Source organism: Lycium ferocissimum, chromosome 12, assembly GCF_029784015.1.
Source record: "Lycium ferocissimum isolate CSIRO_LF1 chromosome 12, AGI_CSIRO_Lferr_CH_V1, whole genome shotgun sequence".
Classification (NCBI taxonomy): Eukaryota; Viridiplantae; Streptophyta; class Magnoliopsida; order Solanales; family Solanaceae; genus Lycium; species Lycium ferocissimum.
In genome coordinates, this window is record NC_081353.1 from 20,555,778 (window position 1) to 20,581,620 (window position 25,843).

Here is a 25,843-nt window from a genome sequence, read left to right on the forward strand (position 1 = left end):
CCTTCTTTGTTAATACTTTACTTATTTTACTCTCTTTTGCATTCTCTGATTATTGTTTCTTTACATTTATAAAATGTATTACTTTATATTTTCATTTTGAAATTAAAATTTGGTGACTTATGATATAACATACATCTTTCTAATTTTGATTTCTTTGTAACAATTCTTTTTTTTATCTATAATGGTTAATATAAAAAATTATAATGTAACTAATTTATCCCTTATTAATATATTTTTTAATTAATTTAATAAAAATATTTTATTAGTTTTGCTTTTAAAAAATTCAATATATACAACAATAGTTCTTATGTTTAGATCTGAACAGTTAGTTAATTGCGATGGATATTAACCTGTCGGTATACATATAAGATATTAAAGAATTTAAAAAAAAAATAGAATCAAAATATTAATTTTCTCTCATATTCTACTAATTTTCTTTTTCACATCGATTAATAACTTTTATTGTCATAATAATGAGAAAAAAATCTAACTCTTTTCATCTTCAAGACTTAATTCCATCATATATTTTAAATTTTTAGACTTTATTTTTTTATTATAACTAAAGTAATAATACGTAAAATATATTTTATGTATATTGTTATATATAATAATAACTAAAATATTATTAAAGTTATTTACAAAATATAAATTTAAAAAAATAATTATTAATTAAAGTGAATAAACATGTCGAACGCGTGTTGTCGCATAGTTTGCTAGTACTAGTATATAACCCAACGCCTATTTAGACTCTTGCGCAGTGGACAGTTACGGTAACTCCGAGACTCCTCAGTCTGAGTGCCACAGACTCTAGATCACTCTCTCTTCTTCCTCAATACCTAAATCCTCTCACATTTGCATAGTTCCCCATGGAGTTGTTACTTCACTGCCCTTCCATCTCTACTACCCCCACACCTAAACTCCATTTCCACAACTTGTTCCCTTTTAATTCGAAGAAGAGTAACAGAGTAGATTTCGATACTAGTATTCGGCAGAGAAAATCAAAGTCTGCAGTGACGGTAATGGTTGTTAATACTGATAGTGAGGCGGCGGTGGTGGAGAAGCAGACGAACAAGGAACGACGTCGTTTTGAGGTGTTACCAGGGAAGCCGTTGCCGTTTGGTGCTACTGCTACAGATGGCGGTGTTAATTTTGCTGTTTTCTCCAGTAATACTACCTCTGTTATTCTTTGTCTCATCACTCTTTCCGATTTACCTCAGGTCATTTCTCCTATTCAAATTATACATTAATTTTGTTATATATATATATATATATATATATATATATATATATTATTGCTCACTCTGTTCCAATTTATGCGACACTTTTTTACCACGATTTGTTTGTATGTCCTTTAAATATTTTAAATTGTTGATTATTGTGACTTATTTCCTTCGTCCCAATTTAAGTGTCTTACTTTTCTTTATTCTGTCCTAAAAAGAAGTGTCTCTTTCTATATTTAGTTAGTTGACAATTCAACATTCTACGTAACACGTTTATAACCACAAGATTTAATGGACATTTTAGTACATTACATACATGTTTACTTTAGGACCTTAAGATTCAAAAATATCTTTTATTCCTTAAACTTCATGCCACAATTAAATTGGGACTGAGAGAGTATATTTTATTACTCATTCTGTCCCAATTTAAGTGTCTTAGTTAGATTGAGCACAGAGTTTAAGAAACAAAGGGAGGCTTTTGAATTTTGTGGGGTCTTTAATTAAAGGTGTGTGTAGTCTTTTAAATCTTGTGGTCTTAAACTTACCATGTAGAATGTATGAATTGGAAAACTTACTAAATATAGAAAGAAACATTCTTTTTAGGATAGACCAAAAAGGAAGTAAGACACTTAAATTGGGACGGAGGGAGTGCGTCCAAATTTATGTTTTTGCTTTCCGAGAGTTAAACAAGAAAAGTTTTGACCGGATTTATTCGCGTGTCCTTTAAATATTTTAAATTGTTAATTATTATGATTTATAGTACTTTTATGTAGTTTCTAAATTTGTTAAATTATGTTTCAAAAAACCAAATGATTGTATATCCGAGTTCACGATCAAAATAAACAAGTTTGATTCTCAAAATCCGAGCTATGTCATCTAGATTGGGACGGAGGATTAGATTATTTCTTTATATTTTTCTTGTCTCGAGATATTTTTTAAGTTCCAAATGTAGTTCATATGTTATTATATCTTTTTAAGGTTCTTCCCTTTGGCCAAAGTAGCTGATGATCTACTGTTTACAAACTTCAATTAAAGGACTATTTTTTTGTGTCAGCAATTTAATATTTAAATACACTGCTTCTTAGTTGTGTTTCATTTGTATTCTATATTTTCCCCTGCTGTTTGTAGCTTGCTATATAACTGACTGTTTCTTCTGAAGTTCACTCTTTCTTTTAACACTATTTTAATTCTAATTATAATGGGTTGTTTCAGTGGTGCCTCATTGAGGATGGTTGTACTACTATTAATATAAAAAATATATTAAAGTTGGAGGGAAGTATTATTCCTTCAGGCAGCTCACTTTCCTTTTTTCTGATTTTGACGTTTCATGGTGTGTTATATCGTTTAAATGAAAATGCTCAATCTATAGCTTAAATGAAGTGATAATATTTTCGCGAGTGTGTGTTATATCGATCGACCACCTTTCAAACCAAAGGCAATCAGGATTGGCTATCAATCTCATACTTATCGTACACATATACTCCCTTCATTTCAAATTGCTTGTCTTAGTTTCCTTTTTAGTCCGTTTTGAAAAGAGTGCCTCTTTCCTTTTTTGGCAACTCTCTGATTTCAACTTTTCACATGGCTTGTTTGTCTTGTCAGTTTTTCATCTCTTATTAACTCTTACAGAAAAAAGTGACCGAGCAAATTTTCCTGGATCCTCTAGCTAATAAAACTGGAGATGTCTGGCATGTGTTCCTTAAGGGAGATTTCGAGAATATGCTTTATGGCTACATGTTTAATGGGAAATTCTCTCCTGAAGAAGGACACTACTTTGACTCTTCGAAGATAGTGTTGGATCCTTATGCCAAGGTCAGATAAATATAAAGTAAGAAAGTTATCTATCAATTTAAGTCTATGCTTCGTATTAAAAATGACCTCTGTTTGTGCATTTAGCTCTTACATCCTTTTGGTCTGCACCAAGTCATTCTTGAATTTCTTTCCAGGCTACAGTAAGCAGAGGAGAATATGGTGTATTAGGGCCAGAGGATGATTGTTGGCCCCCAATGGCTGGCAGGGTACCTTCTGCTGCTGATCAGGTAACTACAGTTTCTTACCGTTCAACGTAGTCGAATGTATGGCGCTTTCTGCTTTTTTGTCTTGCTTTTACTTCGCCCCAGCTAACTCGGGAATTGGCCATAAAATGTTGAAAAGTCCACAATCACCAAATCATCTTCGTGCTTGGCGTCCCTACAGAAAAAAACTGGGTGGCTTCATTACTGCCAGCAACTTAGAAGAGATATTGGAATATATGGTTTTGTTTGTTTCAACATGTCTATTTTACTGTTTGATCTTTGTTATTTTCAGTTTGATTGGGAAGGAGATCTACCACTGAAGTTTCCACAGAGAGATCTTGTAATCTATGAAATGCATGTTCGCGGATTTACAAATCACGAGTCGAGCGAAACAAAATATCCTGGTACTTACCGTGGTGTTGTGGAGAAACTTGATCACTTGAAGGTGAACACTTTGTTTTCATAATATTATATGTTATAGCCTGTAAGCTTATAATAATATATGTTATAGCCTGTAAGCTTAGTATGTGATCGATTTTTTCAGGAGTAAGTTCTAGCTTTACTGACATTGTTAGTTCAAGAATACTTATGGATACACCAATATTTGAGGACGTTTATGCAGTTGTTTTTCCTCTTTCATACTTATGGATACACCAATATTTGAGGACGTTTATGCAGTTGTTTTTCCTCTTTCATGTTAGTGAGGGTCTACATTCATATATTGCATTGCTAGGTTTTTGGCTTTTATCAATAGTTAAATGATGGACAATTGGCCCAATTTTCTCTCTATGCAAACGAGTACACGAGAATTATAGTTAGATTCTTTTTTTAGATAAGGTAAGGTTTATTAAGAAAGAGTATCAAGATGATACTGCGAAAGTACACTGAAAATGCAAGCTAGATAACGTTAGAAACCTAAGCAGTCTAGCATGTCATCTAGATTCATATCAACATTTCCATCTTTCCAATAGTACACGTTGTGCAAACAACTGTACTATTGGATTAGATGCCAAATATCTTGTGCAAAATAGAAAAGTGAAGTCTTGGACGGATATGAATCATGATTCCTAAGTAATATTTTTCCCCTTGTAATGCATAAGTGAAAGTGAAGGAGTCAGCTGGTCATGAGGTGTAAAAGTGGTTTATTGCATCACATTTCTCTGAAAGATCTTCAGCAAGATTGCAAGACAGTGTTATTGGAAATCATAATAGAGTAATATTTTGCTTTGAAAAGAGTTTTGTTCCTCGTATTAAAAAAAAAAAAAGAGTTATGTTGCTCGGACTCTTCAAAAATATGGATGGGTGCGTGTCGGACACTCCAAAACTAGTGCATTTCTTGAGAATCCTCTACGGGTGCGGCAATGAAAGTGGAGTTCGCGCAACTTAGGAAAAGGCGATTCTTGATGAGAATGAAGAGCATCACGAAGAGAACAAGTTTCCCTGAAGCAGAATGATTAATTGCTTTACTTGTATTATCCTTCCAACTTAGATGGCAGTTTGTCTTCCTTTCACCATTCCTTCTTTCTTGGTAATAAAATTATTTTGGTTTTAAGTATTGGTAATAAAATTATCTTGGTGATGGATTTAGGGATCAAGATGACGAGGAAGAAGAGGGTCGTGGATGACCGACCTAGGATCAGATGGGGGAGTTTGACCACGACTAGTGCCCTGGAGATGGGAGAGAAATTGAAGGATATGGGGGCCTGGGATAGTAGTGGGGATGCGACCAGTATGTGGGATAGGACGGCTAGTTGCATTAGGGTAGTAGCAAGGGAAGTGTTGGGGGTCTCGACAGGTAGTCGTGGTCGGCATCGACGGGGCGGTGGTGGAATGGAGAAGTTCGAGGAAGGTGGAAGCAAAGAAGGTGGCGTATGCGAAGTTGATAGAAAGCAAGGATGAGGTGGAGAAGTGGACGAATAGGGAACTTTATAAGATGGCAAGGAAGGAGGCGAAGTTGGCGGTTTCGACGGCAAAAACGGTAGCTTTTGAACGCCTTTATGCTAAACTAGAGGAGAAAGGCGGGGATCAGAAATTGTTCAGGCTAGCCAAGGCGAGGGAGAGAAGGGCATGTGATGTGGATCAAGTGAAGTGCATCAAGGACGAGCATGGTAAAGTATTGGTAGAGGAGACACTCATTAGACGGAGATGGCAGTCATACTTTCACAAACTCTTGAATGAAGAAGGGGACAGAGATATTGTGTTGGGAGATTTAGAACATACAGGGAGGTGTCACGATTTGGGGTATTGGAGGAGTATTAAGGTTGAGGAGGTTAAGGGTCATTGTTCGTAGGATGCGCGAGGAAGAAACGGCCGGACTTTGATGGATTCGGGGAATTTTAGAAGAGCGCGGGCTCGGCAGGTTTGGAATGGCTGACTAGGTTGTTTAATGTCATCTTTAAGACGGCAATGATGCCCGAAGAATGGAGGTCGAGTGTAATGATCCCTCTATACAAGAACAAGGGAAATATCCAGAGTTGCGACAACTATAGAGGTATCAAGTTGCTAAACCATGAAAGTGTGGGAAAGGATGGTGGAGATGACGGTGAGGAGATGCGTGTCTATTTCAGAGAACCAGTTCGGATTCATGCGGGACGGCTGACTACGAGAAGCCGTCCATGCGTGAGGAGGCTGGTGGGCGGTATAGGGAGAGGAAGAGAGGACTTATACATGGTATTCATCGACCAGAAAAGGCTTGCGACAAAGTTCCGAGGAGATCTGTGGAGATGCTTGGAGGCTAAAGGTGTACTGTGGCGTACGTTAGGGTGATCGATGTCATGTATAAGGGAGCCAAAACCGGGGTAAGGACGGTAGGAGGAGACTCGGAAGCACTTCCCGGTTGTGATGGGGTTGCGTCGGATCGGCTCTTAGTCCGTTTTTGTTGCCTTGGTGATGGATGGATTGACGCGGCAAATTCGAGGTGAGGTGCCATGGTGTATGTTTTTCGCGGATGACATAGTCACGATCGACAAGACTCGTAGCGGAGTTAACGCTAAGGCGGAGGGTTGGAGACATACTCTGGAGTCTAAAGGGTTTAAGCTGAGTAGGACCAAGACAGAGTATTTGGAGTGCAAGTTTAGTGAAGCACCTCAGGAGGCTGGCGTGGAAGTGAGGCTTGGTACCCAGGCCATCCAGAAGAAAAGTAGTTTCAAGTATCTTGGGTCTATTATGCAAGGCAACGGGGAGATTGACGATGATGTCACACATCGTATTGGGGCAGGGTGGATGAAATGGAGGCTCGCTTCTGGAGTGCTATGTGACAAGAAGATGCCACCACAACTTAAGGGTAAGTTCTACAAAGTGGTGGTTAGACCAAAATGGGGCGGAGTGTTGGCCAGTTAAGATCTCTCACGTTCAAAAGATGAAAGTTGCCGAGATGAGAATGTTGAGATGGATGTGTGGGCACGCCGGGGTGACGAGGATTAGGAATGAGGCTATTCGGGACAAGGTGGGAGTGGCCTCGGTGGAAGACAAGATGTGGGAAGCGAGACTGAGATGGTTTGGGCATATGAAGAAGAGAGACACAGATGCCCCAGTGAGGAGGTGTGAGAGGTTGGCCATGGATGGTTTCAGAAGAGGTAGGGGTAGGCCGAGGAAGTATTGGGGAGAGGTGATTAGACAGGACATGGTGCAGTTACAGCTTACCGAGGACATGACCTTAGATATGAGGGTTTGGAGGATCCAGATTAGGGTAGAAGGCTAGTAGATAGTCTCGTTATCCTTCCTTATCAGTAGTCGCATTATCGCGGTATAATTTCTTGTGCTCGATTTCGCTATTATCGTTGTTTCGTACTTTGATTATCCTATTTTATCTGTGTCGCTTTCGTTATTTGCATTTCCATATCGCTTTGAATTTCTGAGCCTTATCTGACCTCTTTTTATGCTTTTTATTGAGCCGAGGGTTTTTCAGAAACAGCCGTCCTACCTTGGTAGGAGTAAGGTCTGCGTACACTCTACCCTCCTCAGACCCCACGTTGTGGGATTTCACTGGGTCGTCGTCGTCGTCGTCGTTGTTGTTGTTGTATTGAATTACCATCGCATGTATAATTTTGATGTTCAAGTGGGAACACTCTAGTTTGATTGTCTAAGTCCATAAAACATACCGTCATGTGTCGGTTTGATTCTTTTTCTTGGGCCAAGCATGTGGTCATACCTTTTCTGGAAGAATGACGGTGAGGCTCAAACTTAAGGCTTTGACTGCGCTAATACCTTGTTGAATTGAGACCCCCTTATCTAAAACTTTAAGCTGTTAGAGAGGAGACACTTAATTTATCTGGCTCATGACAATAAAAAAAAATTAGAACTGAAGTGCAAGCAGATATAGCAAAAATTAGCAAGGCATGCCCCAGTGGGGAAATCTTACTCAGGGGGAAAGGCTAGTAGATTTATGACCTATTTGGGAAGATGAAAAGGGCAGGTCTAGATAACAGTGACACTTGCAACTATTAAAAAGAGAAAAGGATGAGAAATTTAGCATCTTGACCGAAGGCGATGAAATTTTACATAGTTGGGTGGCAGCAGATTAATGTAAGCATCTAAAAAGTGCTTCTGAAAGTCTCAAAATTATGAATGATGTCCAACTATTTTAGAAGTGCAAAATTACTAGTGGCGTTCAAGAAAATAGATTTGCTTATAGCTGGAGATCTCCTAGATTGATCAACTAGGCCAAAAAACTTTATCAAAGAAAGAAAAGGCTAAAAAAACTTTATCAAAGAAAGAAAAGGCTAACACAATAAAAATGACCTAACCAAGGGTATGTCAGATTGGCATTTCATTTTGGGTGCTATATTAATAAACTCAACAAAATAAACTTGTAACATGCAATGTTGTCAAAATTGAAAAGGGCCAAAGCCCAGAGTCTTGTAGGACAAGCACGAAATTGTGCAAGCTCTAATACTTTCCAATACATTTGATACACCATTTCTTGAATTTCGGACTTCATTATAGAAGTTACCAGAATCTGACTCTGAAAAGTTGGATAATTGGCTATGTTAGAGTTTGCCTTAATTTAGATTGAGAAGAACTACATAGCAGCCAGTGTTGTCAGAGGCGCACTTAAAGCGAGCTTAAGCCCTGAAGTGAGGCTCAAAACATGTCGAGCGCTTCGCCTTGCTTTATGTGCGCTTCAGTATCATCATCAAGGCTCTAAGATATACTTTTCCTTGCCAATGAGCCTCTCTTGATGAGGTGACACTAGATAATTGATATTTCACTTTATCGTAATGTTTTTACAATTTCTTTGTCCATATATTTGTTATTCATTCTTATTGTTATTAGTCTTGGACTAAACATACAAATACTAAACATACATATATTTGTATGTTCGCACCATTGCGCCTTTTTTCATTAAAGCCCACGCTTTATTTGCGCTTTGCGCTTAAAGCCCCAGGTGACCTTAGAGCTTTTTTGCGCTTTTCGCTTTTGATAACACTGATAGCAGCAGAAGTCTTTATTGCTTGCTGGTAGATTATCTGTGTGTAAAAATCTAAGTGAAAAGTATAAAGATTTTCTAGCAGCAAATGTATATGAATGGTATTCTTAAAGTTGTTGGGATTATAGCAGAAACTTAGGAATCTTGGAACAGCCCTAATTTTATATTTCTACCTTGTTGATATAATGATGGCCTTTCATTTAGTTCATTACATTAAAGACTAATTCGACCTTAAAGGTTTGTTCCATGACTGTCAATTTCACTGCTTTAGATTTTGAAACTTCAGCAGCTTTCCTATGATGTGATAAAGAATGATTTATTTGTTGTGCTTCTTAAAGTGGGTTCCATATTCTGCAGGAACTTGGTGTCAACTGTATAGAGCTAATGCCCTGTCACGAGTTCAATGAGCTGGAGTACTATAGCTATAATTCTGTGTTGGGCGACTACAAGTAAATCCCATCTTCACTTGCAAAGAGTTACTTTCATGATTTGAAATTGTTGATCTAGGAACATTATAGTAGTTTTAACTTTTAAGACCGCACGTATCTAATCACACATTTGATACATGAAATGAAAATGATTAAGAATTTTGAGTCTCTGTCACTTGGATAAATTAGTTGCATTTCAGTTCTAAATATGATATTCTGATCAGCTTATGTCATGCTTGAGTGATCTTCTAATTCATAAAATGTTGGAATAAGAGTGTTACATTTTGCCTGTCTAACATTGCATGTTCAGCATTTTTCTGTCAGCAAATTTACTCTCTCTTTGTCCAAAGAAGTCAGAAAATAGAATTAGGTTCAAAAAATAACCTCCTGAACTGAATTAGAACGGGGAGGAACCTTAGAGTAAATCCCACTTTGGTGATTCAAGTTATGCATGAGGAAGCCTACTGCTGTGTGGACTATGTTTTGCCACTAGTTTCAATTGCTTTGTGCAAAAATTCAGTGCAGGTAACCATAAGTTGAATAAATGTAAATGTAACTCGCAGGTGAGGCCGAATCAGTAGTGATAGGAGTTGTTTATTTTTCCGGGTGGAGGATTCTAAATTGCTGTTCCCTGTTTTGATTAGGGGAGAGGGTTCTTTTATTTCTTTGGATGTGGGGAGGGTGGTATAACGATTCTGACACTAAACTAATTGATGCTGTTCGCAATCCCAAGTATTGGCATAATGTCGTAGCTAGGTGTAACTGATGTGACAAGTCTAGCTCATAAAAGACTGATTAAGAATCTCTTCATGCTTCCTATAGAAATATGGCTAGATGGCTCAGAAAGGTAAAAGACAAAAGTGACCGGTTGAAGAGAGATTCTATGAGAATTATTCAAAAAAAAAAAAAAAAAAAAAAAAAAAAAAAAAAGAAGAGAGGTTTTATGAGAAGAGTAGAGAGTATAGTTTAAGTTCTCTGAGAATAATGTGCAACGATTGCCAGAATGTCCTTGCACGCAAGAATTGGGGACAGATTTGATTTTCTCTTTTGCATTGAGTCCATATCTGAGATTTGAACCTAATTTTCTGCATAGGATAAATTGCAATAATGATGCTAACATCATATGGTGATAACTTTTCGCACACTTACATTGAAGATATTTTAGGCTTAATTAGTCAATACTCCTGAACACGGCATAATTGACACCCAAATGTATTCATTGTGTCAAAGCTGCTTGAAGATGACTTGATAGTTGATACACAATGCTAATTATATCTCTTTAGTTAGTACTATACATCCTTGACAGTATTTGCTTGAAGATATTAACAACTTCATGAAAATAGGCAAAACTCAAAAATGTTGGCTGTGCGGTCGATTTCGGTCTCTTATTGGAATGTTTATCTTTTTAGGTTTAACTTTTGGGGCTATTCTACTGTCAATTTCTTTTCTCCAATGGGAAGATACTCATCTGCTGGTCTAAGTAATTACGGCCTCGGTGCAGTAAACGAATTTAAGTATCTTGTCAAGGAAGCACATAAACGTGGAATCGAGGTGACTGATTATTGGAGAAAACTATGAGTTTGTTCTCCAAATTTTGGTATATTCTCTTCTGATTGTTCATTGGCAGGTTATTATGGATGTTGTTTTCAATCACACTGCTGAAGGAAATGAAAATGGCCCCATAGTATCATTTAGAGGCATTGACAACAGTGTGTTTTATATGCTAGCTCCAAAGGTATATTTGTCGCTAATCCATGCACGTTTCTATTGTTGGTTTTATGTAGTCTTTTGACTCTTAAAAAGAACAGTCCAGAGTCTAAACCTTACCAGTTCCTTCCCCACCCCACAACCCCCGCCCCCACGCGCCAAAAAAAAAAAAAAGTAAAAAGGAAGGAACAGTCCAGAGTCTAATTTGAAGTTCCATATATGGATTCATTTGCTTTCTCTTCAGAATTTGTCATTGTGTAGTTGCTCCACTGTTAAGAATTGATTAGTTTTCCAAATCATGGACATATCCTTTTTGCTAGTGTAAGATTATGAACCTCTGCAATTGCTTTTGCTTTATTAGGAAAAAGGTAATAAAACCCTGCAATATGGGATACTCCACCTTTAAGCTTATTATGTAGTCTATATCACACACTTTATCAAAATCATAACAGATGAAATTGTCGAGTTGTTGTAAGGCTTCACTTTTACGACTGTAAGCACTTCGGTGACAGTAAATGTGCTGCAAACGAGCAGAAACATACTCGTCAGCAATGACCCGTTCCCTTCAATCATGTCCCCCTGGTGAAGCACTAAAATGGAGACTTTGGCTAGTGCCATAAACTGCTTCTTTATGGATAAACTTAAAACATAAAATCTTGCATTATGGCTTCTAAGAGAAGTCATACCAGAATACTTGATAAGTTATAACATTTGGGTGCTTGGAGTTTTCGAGTGCTGTGTGGCTTTTTTCTGGTTGGTGGTTTTCTATAAAGAATAGGGATTCACAAGATACTAAATTCGAGTAGATTTACTTGCTATACTCATTTCGAGGTCATCGTTTTACATTGGTAGACTATATGTATCTACAAAAGGTGCTGGAATGTGAACCAAGTTGCATTTTTATTTTGGATAAGGGTATGTGAACAAAGTTGTATTTGGGAAAAGCAATCTACTTTTTAAACATTAGTAAACATTTTCTTACTTCTAAGTCAATTTGTTAGGAGGGAAAGTCTTATTTGCTGAAGGAATGTAGAATTATCCTATAAAAACATGGACGTGTACTCTATGACAAGTTAAAAATATATCTCATGCTTTGCAGGGAGAATTTTACAACTACTCAGGATGTGGAAACACCTTCAACTGTAATCATCCCATTGTACGTCAATTTATAGGGGATTGCTTGAGGTAAGTTAGATTCAAAATGTCATATGATGAATTTCAGTGTACTTCCTAATTGTTGTTGGTCTGTGAAGATGATACTTTCTTAGTCATACCTCAGAAAGATCTCATGGTAAAATAATCGTGCAGCAGTTCTGTTAAGACCAGTAAATAAATAAATAAAAATGTTCCGTAGCCAACATCTTAAGCGTTTAAATGAGATGTGGTGCTAGGAAGAGATCCTGCTCTCAACTGTGACTGGCACAGATGGTGTAATATTTTTCTCAGGTTTGTCCCAAGGAAGCTAATCTGGCCTGCACATAAAGGGTTGTATTGAAAATTACTCTAAATAAATTAAAATGATCTAGCCCAAGGGCGTGACCTAATGGTCAATGAAATTGTTTAAGAACCATGAGGTCTCAGGATCAAATCCCAACGGAGGCAAGAGCACTAAGTGATTTTTTCCCATATGTTCAAGCCTTGGTGGACAGTTACCTGGTTCCTATGTTGGTGGGAGGTAGTAGATGGAATTAGTCGAGGTGCACGGCTGCATGCAAGTTGACCCGCACACCACAGTTATTTAAAAAAATAAAATAAAAATTAAGATGAACTATCTTTAACAAGCTCCTAGATGAGATGACTACACAATTTAGTATATACCATAGCAAGGGCCAAGGAGTAGTATGACGCATTTTGCTAAAGCTCATGTAAATTGACCTTCCCAAATAAATTTAAATGACCAATCTTTAACATGTTAAGTTCTTTGATGACATGACTACACAATTCAGTATATAGTATATACCCTAGCAAGCAGTTGATATGAAGCATTTTGTTAAAGCTCATGTATATTGACCTTCCCTTCTCCTACCTTCTGGCTTACTAGGCTTTATATCCTCCTATGAAATTGGTGATCTTTATTATTTTCATTTTATTTTTTTCTTTAGCAATTTTTTTTAAATGAAAATGAAACACAAACACATTTTAGCCACTGCTGTAATAATAGTATGACTCATTTTCTTGGCCAGGCAATGGCAATTCACATCTTGGTTAAAACACCTTTTTTGCAGTTCTGCATTGGATTTAACCAGTATTCTGTTGCAATTTTTATCAGTAAACTGAAATTTGAAGGATAGAGCATTTTGTGTCCGTGAAGGAACTTGATGAAGCTACAAAAGAAAATAATTTAAGTCGGTGTTCAGTGCCCGTGTTTTCTGCGTTTTGTGTAAAGGAAACATCGTCTTTGGAGCATATGTTGCTGAGCCTTCCTTAAGCTTTTCACAAGTAAACAAAAGAATGTCCTTGTTGGTTCTTCAGTGTGTATCAATTGTTTTATCTTGTGTCTGCATCTCATCTTCTGTCTAACTTTGCAGTCTACCTGGGATTTTCTAGATGAGCTTCTCTGCTATTTTTAAGGCTCAAATTTTTGTGTCTTTAATGCATCGGGTCTCGTTTAAAGTCTATATCCTTCATATGAGCTACAAATTTGGCACTCTGGCCGTGAAATGTCCTATGTTGATAGTAGAAAAGGTGTCCTTTTGATCTTCGACAGATATTGGGTTACCGAAATGCACGTAGATGGCTTCCGCTTTGATCTTGCTTCTATCTTTACAAGAAGTAGCAGGTACTTCTGCATAGCCTTATTATTCTTCTCCTTGTTGAATGTTGGTGAAAAGTAAGCTTTTGCATTTGACCTCTCAGTTCATGGGATGCTGTAAATGTCTATGGAAATTCAATTGAAGGTGATGTGATCACCACAGGCACTCCTCTTACAAGTCCACCATTGGTTGATATGATTAGCAACGATCCGATACTTCGTGGAGTAAAGGTATTTAAGTTTATTTCCGTGTTTCTTTGAGAAAGTAGATTTAGTTTCCCCTATCCCTTAAGAGAAGGACTACTATGTTACTGATGGCCCATTTAAGAACAGCCAAATGCACCTGATCAAAGAAAGAACTGCCAAATGCTATATCAAACTGGGTTCGACTTTCTTCTGATGATCTGTCCATATGTGGCTTATCAACTCCAATTTTTCCTTTGAAGAAATTATCTACCTAATCCTACTTGTATCTTCTTACTTTTGCAACTGTTGGTGATGCCTGAGTATTGGCATGTTCCTCTTCTTTGGGTGATAAGACACTTGAACTTTCCTCTTTATAACAGCTTATAGCTGAAGCGTGGGATTGTGGAGGCCTTTACCAAGTTGGCGTGTTTCCGCACTGGGGTATCTGGTCGGAGTGGAATGGAAAGGTCAGTTTGGAGACATTTTTGGTGACTATTTTCATTTCCGGTTGTTAATATGAGGACACAGACAACTGGAAAGAGTCGAAGTATTAGATTCATCTCATTTGATTAGTATAGGTTTCATGAATGCTAAGTAGAGTTTCAGCTGTTTCATCTTGGATGTCCGTCTCATGTGCCGAAATATATGACGTTCTGATGATATCATCTCATTCGTGAAGTCTTTTATGCAAAAAGAGGTGCAGGACTAATGGCTCTTGAGAATAAGAATGTAAGATTATTGCTCTTGCTCTATAATTATGAGCTTCACTCTGATCTTGTTTAAGTCTAGAAGATCCACTGGAAGAGTTGATGTGAATAGGAAAATTATTTTATATTCTGTTGGTAGGATTAGAGTGGACTGGACCTGAATCGAGCAAATATAGAGGATTTATATATTCAACCCCAACTAAGTTGGGAATGATTTCATATACCGTAGAAGAATAGGTAACAATTGAAAATACCTTGTTTCTCCGTGAGTTGAAGACATCTAAAGCTTGGCTAGAAGAGTATCAGCAGTTTGTACCCAACTACCACCACCATTACATGTGTTATTTTGAGCTGATCAACTCTGCAGCTGCGGGCTTGTTAAATGCAATCTTGGGCATTCAACTGTGCAGCTCTTTAGGTTCACATCCTCCGTTCTGGCTACATGTCTAGTCTAGGTATTCGTTAAGTTCAGAGAAGCATATTGACTATGAATCGTGCTGTCCTGGAAATTGACATGTAATTAAGTGAAATGTTTTCCTTGAAATCATGGAATGTCCAAATGCTCTTAATTTCCTTAATTTAGTGCTTGCTCTCCATTCTGTCAGAACATGACTATCTTCACTAACCAAACCTCTTCCAAAAATTTCGGGGAGCACATTGTGATTTATCCTGACCGATTTGGATTTGTTGTTTTATTTATGGAAAGATCTAGCTCAAATGTTTATTTTGTATATTAGTAAGATATCTCTGTAGGTCCTTGTTAGTCAGCTGGAAATGAATTAAACTGTAAATAGGATTGGACTCCTAGATGTTACTATTCAGTTAGGACATTGTTTTTATTATCGCTGTCATTTTGGAAATTGTTTTCGGTATATAAATTGGCTGTGCTCTTTCTTTTCTGATGTTTCCTCTTTCGTTTTCATCTCTCTTGGCCTTGTCCTAATTAACTTTTTTCTTTTAAACATATAAAAAAGAAGAAAAGGAAATGATAATCAGTTCTGTGTTTTTATTTGTTTCAGTACCGTGACATGGTACGGCTGTTCATCAAAGGAACTGATGGGTTTTCTGGGGCTTTTGCTGAATGCCTTTGTGGAAGCCCAAATCTATACCAGGTATATTACTTCAGAGTTCTTTTACATTATAGCTGTGGTGCTAGTGATTTCTAAATTCAATTGGCAATGGTTCAGTTCTTTAATAATCGTACCGTTTGTGTTTGTTGGTGTTCAATTAGGAGGGAGGAAGAAAACCATGGAACAGTATCAATTTCGTGTGTGCCCACGATGGTTTTACTTTGGCTGATTTAGTTACATATAACAACAAACACAATTTGGCAAATGGAGAGGACAACAAAGACGGGGAGAATCACAATAATAGTTGGAACTGTGGTGAGGTAAATCACTGTGCATGAATCTATATACCTTCTGGATCTTTTGACTTATTTAAGCTGTCTTGATGGTTGGTTTCACACTGTAAAAAGCAGATTGTTCTAAAAGTTCAAATTCTATATTTTCCTTTCTGTTGCTCTGAGAATTATGTCCAATATCTAATCTGTTCAAAATTTTCCTTATCAAAAAAAGAGAATTATGTCCAATATGGTAGCATCCACATCCGTGTATACGTGCATTTAGAGGTAGTTGTGTTTTCCTTCTGCTCAATCTTGCTAATAATTGTTTAGATGTTGTAATTGATTTTGCCAATAAGTTTCCTCCCAGCAGTTCACATCATCTCTATGTTTCTTACATTAATATCTGATCTCTGCATGTACTATCTTATGTGTTGTAATAAATAGCACTAGTTTCTTTCTTTCTCTTTTCTGTAATACTGACCTCCTCCTTAAATTAGTAAAAAGTAGCATCACCTAATGTTCTTTTAGCATAATATATTATACACTCGATGGTGTTTCTGTGAATGCAGAAAAAATTGTGATCTGGGTACTTAATTGATGAAAAGGAAATCAGTATTATTTCATAGCTTTTTAGTTGCTGTTTCTTTGTTTAAAAAAAATTCAGCAGATTAGATTTATTATAGTTGAGATGCTTCTCAACTTCCCTGCTGAGACTTGATCCTAAGGTTTGCTTGAAGTGATGTTAAAGCGGAAATGTTTGAAGTTTTCTGCTCTTACTGTCATGTATTACGTCTAGCTTTAATATTTAGTATCAACTTAATTTATCAGAGACCATTTCTATATGAAGAGGATGCTATTACGCTTCCTCAGGTGAGTTGATATATTACTGATACGAGATGTCTGGTGTGGCTATCATCTTGTTTGAGTATGATACTGAGGAAATTCAGATAATGTTGAAGGAGGTGAATTTAATGTTTTTGGTGCATCCAAAAGTTTTTGAATGTGCATATCAAGACCTGTGCAGTACCTTACCATGATACTTCTCTTCTCCCCCCCCCCCCTCTCTTTAACAAGTTACTTCTTCACTGTAGGAAGGAGAGTTTGCAAGTATCTTTGTGAAGAAATTGAGGAAAAGACAAATGCGGAACTTCTTCCTCTGCCTTATGGTTTCGCAAGTAAGTGCAGTTCTCCCCTTTTGATGTTATTCAGTAGAAAATAACAAGTAAAAGCACCAAATGTGTTGATAAACAGTAGGAGATTTGGTTGTCTTGCCCATTTCTCATGAATTTGTATGGAATCTGATCATTCAACCTAAAATCTTAAGATAAGGAGTCGGACAAGACAATATATATGCCTTCCCATATCATTCTATACTTAACGTTTGACATAACTAGACACCATGCCAACGTGCGATCCTAAGTTTGAGTTTCACATGTGCACTGTGCGGATTTACGAGTGTGAGATGGGTTTAGTAAAGTTTGGCTCTATTACCATAAAAAAGGATCTGAGCATCCACGCCCAAAACTTAAGGCAAGGAGTGGAGTAGTCCTAGACCTTTCTGTACCCATCTGGAGGGCTTTCTACCTGGCTATACCTAATGCAGGGCACTATAACTCAACAATATCCTTAAATTTTATGCTTTGTGAACCTACTTTTTGGCTAGAAGTCCGTGCATTTCTTCTTTTGAGTAGGTTGTTCCTCTATGTATATAATTATTTTTTTTCCATTTGTGGTTCTTCAGGGTGTTCCCATGATATATATGGGCGATGAATATGGTCATACTAAGGGAGGAAACAACAACACGTATTGCCATGATAATTATGTACTTGATTACTACCATTTATACTACTACTATTCCCAGATTTTGGTCCATACTTGGGTTCACTGATTGCAACTCCTTTCTGTAGATTAATTACTTCCGCTGGGATAAGAAGGATGAATCTTCATCTGATTTCTTTAGATTTTGCCGTCTCGTGACCAAATTCCGCCAGTAAGAATCTAAAGTCTGTTTTTTCCAATGTAGATGGCTCTTCCTCAGCTCTTGACTGTTGTTTGCATGCTTGCAGTGAATGTGAATCACTGGGATTAGATGGTTTCCCTACAGCAGAAAGGCTGCAATGGCACGGTCATGCTCCTAGAACTCCAGATTGGTCCGAAACAAGTCGATTCGTTGCATTTACACTGGTATTTAATGTATTTTTATTGGTATAGTGGCGGTATCAGTTAAACTGTCATTCCTGATATAACTTCTGTAGGAACAGTACTGTCAAAAATTTATTCCTGTAATCCTAAGTTTTGCCACCTTTTCACTTCTCGAGAGTCAACGCCACTAATTTTTTATCAAGGTTTTCCTAAACATATTTTCAATATTTAAAGATAAAAGTTTCGCATAGGCCATAGAGTAGGAGTATCTTTTTATGTCTTGTAAAAAAAAAAAAAAAAAAAAAAATCTTTTAAGTAGTTACATATCTAAATATGAGTTTCAAATGGTCAATTTATCCATTGCTCCACTATTAACTTGGGTCAAAAAGGGTAAGTTGCCCTTTTTTTTTTTTTGGAAAGGGAATAGTAAATCTGTAGAAACATTTTTGACCTCCAACAGATTGTTATCATGTTTCTCATGCCGTATCAGAGACTCGAGACATATTTTAGTAGCTTCACTGCTATATCTAGTGATTGATTTGCATCTTTGAATCAAAATGCAGGTCGACAGGGTGAAGGGAGAATTATATGTTGCCTTTAACGCGGGCCATTTGCCTGTAACGATTACACTTCCAGAAAGGCCTGGTTATAGATGGAAGCCTTTGGTAGACACTGGCAAACCAGCACCATTTGACTTCCTGGCCGATGACGTTCCAGAGAGAGAGATAGCAGTCAAACAATATTCTCATTTTCTCGATGCCAACCAGTATCCAATGCTCAGTTATTCATCCGTTGTTCTTTTGCTATCACCTGATCATGATGCTTGATTTCATTCAACAAGCCGGGCGACATAAATCAGCTTCAGATTATATTGTATCTATATATGCAGTGAGTGTTACTTTGTAAATAAATACAATTGAGAAGCAGGACGAACTCTTGAGGAAGAAGCTGATGATTTATAAGATGCACCTTGTATTATAATTATTTTTTTATATATAAGTTTCCCAGTATCTCCAAATCAGTTCTTATAGAAAGATGTTACCTTATCTAGAAAGGGAGAAAGAACTTTTTATTAGTGGATTGAAAGTGAAGCAAACAGCACTAGCTTAGTCTATCCTTCGTTGGGACAAAAATTCCAAAATTCTAAACTAACGTTATGGTTCTAAATCTATCTCTAGTAATAAAATAAGCTTTCAAAATGTCGCACTTTAGATGAGCAGATGTAGTAGACTAAGTGAAAACAAAACAAACACAAAGTTGGGTCGATCCCACGAGGACCAAAGTGTATGAGCGTGTCCAAATGTGTGCAAACTGTGTGTTTCCTAGGGTAATCTCCAAATAAACGAGTTACTACTAAAATTTGGCTATAACTAAGCTAGGACTTTTAACAAACGTTTGGATACGACAATAAACACTAGTATCTATTATAGAGAAAGACTGGGTTTGTTTCTCCCTTGGGTATAATACGCTATGGGTAATGGAAATTGTACGCAGCTAATAACGGTTTTTTAGGATTATCTAACTTTTTTTTTTTTTTTTTTTTTTTTTTTTGTGGGATAGGGGAAGGGGAAATAGGGAGGGAATTACAATGTGGGGATTCGAACCCTCACCAACAAGGTGAAAGTTCAGATAGCCAATTAACTGAGCTACTAGATCTCTACTTAGGATAATCAATTAAATTTGTTCGAGAATTGGAACTAAAGACAAGTGGATCGTATCTGTTGTAGGTTGTGCGCTCACCAAACAGTATATGAGGGACCTGGTTATGTACCAGTTCTCTTGTGCAATGCAGTAAGGAAATAAGGCACTGTTTTTACCGTGGAAAACTCCTTACTCAAGAGAATAAAAACCACGACCTACCCTAGTAGGATTTCAACCCCATTACACGAGCAACTTTAGATTGCAATCTATTGTAAGCTAGGAACTAACTCCCATAATCCCTGAACCCTTACAATAGTAACAACCTAGGAACTAACCTCCGTAGTCCCTCCACCCTTGCAATACTCCGATTGCAAGCACCTTCACTTGGCTAACTCTAGCCAAGGAAACTAAGGTTAACTACCTCTAGCCAACCCAACTAATACACCTTAGACTACACACTGGCCAAGGGTACCACTTAATAGATTGAAAGGTAAACTCCCTAACAACTACTAAGAATTTGAAATATCTACAACAGCTTCTTATAAGAGAAGAATAGGTTTACAAGTTAAAGCACATAAACAAAGCTTAATACAAATTAACAGAATAAAGCATCTTCAGGGTTGGAGCAGATCTGTCAGTTTGTGATTAGCTTTGTTGAACACTTGGAGTGTCTTGTGACAGCTGCACCTTTTGAGTGATTTTTAGGTTTTCCAAGTGATGCACAATATGTTGCAACATGTTGTATATATAGTGGGAAGCATGTGGGATGGATAGAGACCACTTATTCAATATTTGACCTAAAGCATGGGCCAACTCAACTGTTGTACTTGTGCAGTGAGTAGCTCGACTTTACAACTGTCTCTGCTTATTGGGCAAAGTGCACAGAGAGCATATCACAGACGAGGTCTCTATCTCCTTGCGATAAACTCTTTGTTCCTCTTAACCGATTTAATTCTTGCTTCGCAAGACTCCTTGTAATGACCTGCGCGTCCACAATGGGAGCACAAGTAATTTTTAGTGGTGGAGACATCGTCGCTGCGGGGATTGTAGGGGTTCTTCTCTTTCATAAAAACCACTTCCTTCTTTATCACTTCCCTTACTTTTGTACATGGAAATGATCACATCAGAAGACCATGTCCACTTGAGAGCTCTGTCAAGATCAAACTTGATTCTATTCAAGTCTTCCTTTAACTGCTTGCTTCTCTCAATCTCAGTAATGAGACTCAGTTTTGCCTTTTTGAGTTCATCTTTAAGTTCCAAGTGAGCTCTACTGGCTTCGCCCTTTCCTTTAAGATGCGCCTTTGTATCCCTCAATTCCCTTTCTAGCATAATATTCAGCTGATTAGTCTCATCAACTTGTTCCCTTATCTCTCCAATTGACACCAACATCTTATCTCTTTCGAGTTCAAAATCACTGATTTTATGAACAAGTGCACGTTTCTCAGTGATAAGGGCATGATATGCATTAATTAGCATTCCTGACAATAACCTGAGTTTGTTTTGAGAGTAGGCTTTTCAGGTTCTTCTTTACCTCAAGAAGATTAACCTCTGCTCTTCATTAGTCTAATCATTATCATCTAAGTCTGATTTTGCCATGAGTGCAAAAACTGACTCACACTTAGGGGCTTCATTTTCTATGACTACCATTAATGTGTTTTTCATTTTCTTCTTCAGACTCACTGGAAGAGTCCTTCAATGCAGCAAGTGCTTGTTTTATCACAGCATTGGCAACTTTCTTTCTATCAGGAACCTGGTTCCTTCTTACAAATCTGTCATCATATTGTCCTCCTTGTTTAGAGGGCACTCTTTAGCAAAGTGACCGGGTCTTCCACACTTATGGCAAGAATATTCATTTCCTTTGAGATTCTTCTTTGAAGCTTCCCATCCTCTGGATTCCAACATTTTTCCGAATCAATTTATAAAATCTCCGTGTGAGATATGCCAACTCTGATTCGTCATCACTTGAGTCTTCCCTAGCCGCTGTGAAAGCTAGGATCCTTTACCTTTTGATTTCATTATTTTCTTCCTTCTTCATAGACATTTTCATCTCATATGTCTTAAGGTTTCCAACGAGCTCATCGACATGTCTTTGAGAGCTTTGGCTTCGGAGAAGACATTTACCTTGCTTCGGAGATGACATTTACCTTGCTATGCCAGGAGTCAGGTAACACACCTAGCAACTTTCTTACTAGTTTGGTGGTTGTGATGACTTCTCCGCAGAATGAAGCACATTTATAATAGAGGTGAATCTAGTGTGCATATCATGAATAGATTCTCCTCTTTCATTTTGAACATTTCATACTCACTGTGGTAAGCATGTCGATCTTGGAGTTCTTCACCTGTGTTGTTCCTTCATGGGCAGTATGAAGAGATTCCCAGATTTCTTTAGCGCGATTGAGCACGCTGAGACTCGATTGTATTCATCAGGTCCAATTCCACACACAATGGCCTTCTTGGCTTTATAACTTTTCTCTACTGCCTTTCTGTCAGCATCATTGTATTCTTTTGTCACGACCCAAAACTGAAGAGCCATGACGGGCACCGGACCGTACTAGTCAAGTACCATCTGACATATATGTCACGCCCCGAACCTGAGCCTGGACGTAACACGGCACCCGGTGCCTGATTGCATGTGACCGAGCGAACCAACTAGCTGGCTGAATCAATATGTGATACCAAAACATGCCCGACTTATAAAATAAAACTAACACATCCGATTAACTAAAAGTCCACCGAAATATCATAATGCGGAAATACTTAGACAATCGAAAATATCGAAAGTAGCCAACATGGCTAAACCAAAACAATCGAACCGAGTATAGCTGTCAACAAGACTAACATAACAAATATACGTTGTAATACATGTGTGTCACTGAAGCCTCTAAGAATCTTGAATAATAAAGGTGTCTATGAACCGAAATACCCCGGATAACCGACGATGCCCGAAGGAATTTGGGGCTTACCGATGCCGATACGTGCACTCCTAAATAGGCCGTCGTCACTTTGTATATCGTTTTTGCATCGCGAGATGCGGCCCCAACAATAAAAGGGACATCGGCACATTTGAATTGTGCGGTATGTAAAGCAAGCGAAGCAATGAAATCGGCCCAGGCCCGATAATCGAATCGTAATAGCAAGGAAGTAGAGATATGAATACTCCTACGTGTCCGAATCATTCGTATTATCGTGTTTGTATATGTGGGGCCTCGGCCTAATAATAAATGCACGCTATGGCCTCGGCCTAGTAGTGCGTCGGTCCAATAGCCTCGGCCATGTATACGTATACTGTGACCGTGCCGTGCCTGGGCAAATCACATATGTTTAATTATGGTTAATTAATAAGGGACCGAGACCATAATAACAATGAACAATCTTTGACCGAAATAGACATCTTTGAGGATCGAATTGAAAACTTGATCGTTTTCGAGCATACTTGAATTTCTAGCGAGACTCATGTGGTAACAATACATAAGTCTATAAAGATTACGTCCGAGTTCATGATATTCAAATTGACAACCATGAACGAGTCTCAGAATCGCAACCCTAGAAGATAATGACTTCTACAACATATCATAAAACTGGGGCTAAAGCGTATTCCGAGTCAAATTACCGACAAGTATGAAGAATGAGGCGTAGGGAAATCATGAACATTCCCTAACGTAGATAGTTAGCCTCACATACCTTAATTCCAGCCTTTGAGCGTAATACAATGTTCATCAATCCTTTCAACTTTGATCTATATGAATACAAGTCAAAGGGATTCTATATTAGCAATAATATTCATGCTTTGGTCATCTAAGCATTTTATCAAACACTTGGTGGGCATGAAGCTCCACAACCTTCACTAATGGTGTTTTCTTCCCAATCCCCATTCTATTACTTCTAGCTGATTCTACAATCTCAATTAGGTGTAATTAACATCATTCTCCATCACCCATATGATTATAACAATCTCAAGTCAACAATCCAAAACCCTACTATAGCTCGTGTAATTCTCTTTACTAAACCTATTTACTATTCTCCCAAGAACTCATCAATTCACTATTATGAATGATTAGAGTGAAGAAGCATTACCTTTTTGACGTTCAATCCTCTTGAATTTGGGTTCTAGGGTTTCCACATCCAACAATAATGTTCCAATCACAACTCTATGGATTAGAAGGGTTTACTCAAGTTAGAAAGGGATTAGGGACTTGAATTCAACCTAGAATCATGATAAGACTTACCTTGGAAGGTTCTTGAGGTTTGGGACTTGTTCTCTATGGATTTAGGGTGATTTTTTGTGAATGGGGTGTTGGGGGAAATAAACCCCAAATCTTAAATATAACTTAAAACGCGTAAACCCAACTCTTGACCCGAAACCCGACCTTTTGCGCGTTGGGTCTGCGATGCAAGGGCATCGTGCGACATCCTGCAGGTCAATATTCAGAGACTACATTTCAACCATCCAGCGATCCTGATCTATTTGAAAATTGCTAGAATTGATATATCCATATATCATGTTTCTGCAGGCATAAGAGTTTTTTCCTTTATGTTCGGTGGAAATCACACGTTATACTATATTTCAATAAATAGATATCCGTGTTATGATACAAGTTCACGTTTTCAAACTTGCCGCAGGCTCCCCCTTCGTCTTTCTTTTGGTGTGACTGTTTTTCTATCAATATCCGGTGATCAAGAAGAGAATGCCGTAATGGAATGGGCGAGGCCGAGATTAGATTGACTTCCTCGTCGGTTCTAGTTTCTAAGCTGCGATGAATCTAGCTATGAGGGATTCCTCATCTCATAGATCAGGGTCGAAACGAAAGAAGACAGGATATAATTTGATACCTCAACTTGATTTGTTGGAACAATCACAAAGACTTTTTTGATTATGGATCTACTACCAGAAATTCAATGCGTAATCTCAGCATTCAATGTGTATTCCTGAATAATCTCATTTTTCCATTATTCAACCATTTCATTTTACCAAGTTCATGTTTATCCTTCCAGTTTCGAGTGTCTTCTTGGATAGTTATAGCGGCCCATAGGCGCGAGATGTACCTTGTGGGGGGGGGGGGGGGGGGGGGTCCGCCAACCATCGTCTTGTAAAAATTGGATAGGTTCGATCTATAGTCATTAGGGCCTCCTAAAAACGATCTACTAAATTCATCGAGTTGTTCCAAAGGATCAAAACGGCCAGTTATTAATGGAATTCCTTGTCGGCTCTCTGTAAAATACTCGTTTGGCCGAGGGCTTCCAAACACATCGTAAGAGCCATCGCACACGCCCTCAAAAGCGACATGTATTGGTTCTGCACAGCGTTCGGTAAAATAGGCATAAATTCTTGTACATAGCTCTGTTCAAGGCCCATAATATACTGTTGGAAATATATTTCAAAGGGCTACAACTTTCATGTTTTAAGTTTCCTCAAATTCCCAATGGATTTTCACGAAATTCGACTGGAAGGCAGACGTATCAAAAATTAGCCGATTCTATAGACTTTTAAACGCCTTACTATTAGCCATATTGAGACGATCATATCTCCTTGCTCCGATCTCTCGATTGGCCTGGTCCTTATATCGTTAGAAAGCTATTTTTACGTACTACAACTTTCATTGAGGGTACTTTCCTAATTCCCAACTAATCAAGGAGTTATCCTTTGCCGAAGTAGGCCTATCTCTCCTATCAACCATTTTCGCAAAACGTTCAAACCTTCAGTTTTTCCACTAAAACTCTAATGATATGAGTCTAACCTTAGTTCTAAGATACGGGATGTAACAATACATATGTGACCTTAACATAAACATAGGTGGGCCGATAGGGCCATCATATGCCTGTCAATAAATTCATGAGGATACATGGTTGCATCAAATAGACTGAAAAACTCATCTATGTGAATATACTGGACGTACCGCATAAGCTGATAAGGTTATCATAATCACCCATGACAACATATGAAATCTCAAGCCTAGACATCATCGAACTGTACATAACTGTCTACAAGCCTTTACTGGAAAACATAACATAACGTGACCGGGATAGGGCCTCGCCATACCCGTACATATGTGCATACATAAATATACATAAGACCATGCTGACTCCTGGCATCTCCGGAACAAATGGAGTGCATCAACCTCATCTGCTGAGCTGACATCCTAATAGATGGATCACCAACCTATATCTCCGGATCTATGGGCATGAAACGCAGCCCCCCCCTTTCCCCCCCCCCCCCCCTCCCAACAAAATAATAGGGGAATCAGTACGGATAATGTACCGAGTATGTCAGGCAT

The 25,843-nt window shown here is 37.9% G+C and overlaps 1 protein-coding gene across 2 annotated transcripts; it reads left to right on the forward strand.

The window, feature by feature from the left end:
- Positions 1–754: 754 nt before the first annotated feature.
- Positions 755–18,948, forward strand: LOC132040998 (isoamylase 1, chloroplastic). Of its 2 annotated transcripts, XM_059431718.1 has the most exons (18): positions 755–1,217; positions 2,850–3,032; positions 3,167–3,259; positions 3,528–3,680; positions 9,021–9,112; positions 10,501–10,642; positions 10,719–10,826; positions 11,898–11,983; positions 13,506–13,577; positions 13,655–13,781; positions 14,117–14,203; positions 15,463–15,555; positions 15,675–15,833; positions 16,880–16,963; positions 17,530–17,610; positions 17,696–17,778; positions 17,855–17,972; positions 18,494–18,948. In XM_059431718.1, the coding sequence occupies exons 1-18, from the start codon at positions 867–869 to the stop codon at positions 18,755–18,757; spliced, it is 2,376 nt and encodes a 791-aa protein (XP_059287701.1). In that variant the 5' UTR covers positions 755–866; the 3' UTR covers positions 18,758–18,948. The 2 variants fall into 2 exon arrangements, with proteins under 2 accessions (XP_059287701.1, XP_059287702.1); XM_059431719.1 differs by lacking the exon at positions 17,530–17,610.
- Positions 18,949–25,843: the final 6,895 nt, after the last annotated feature.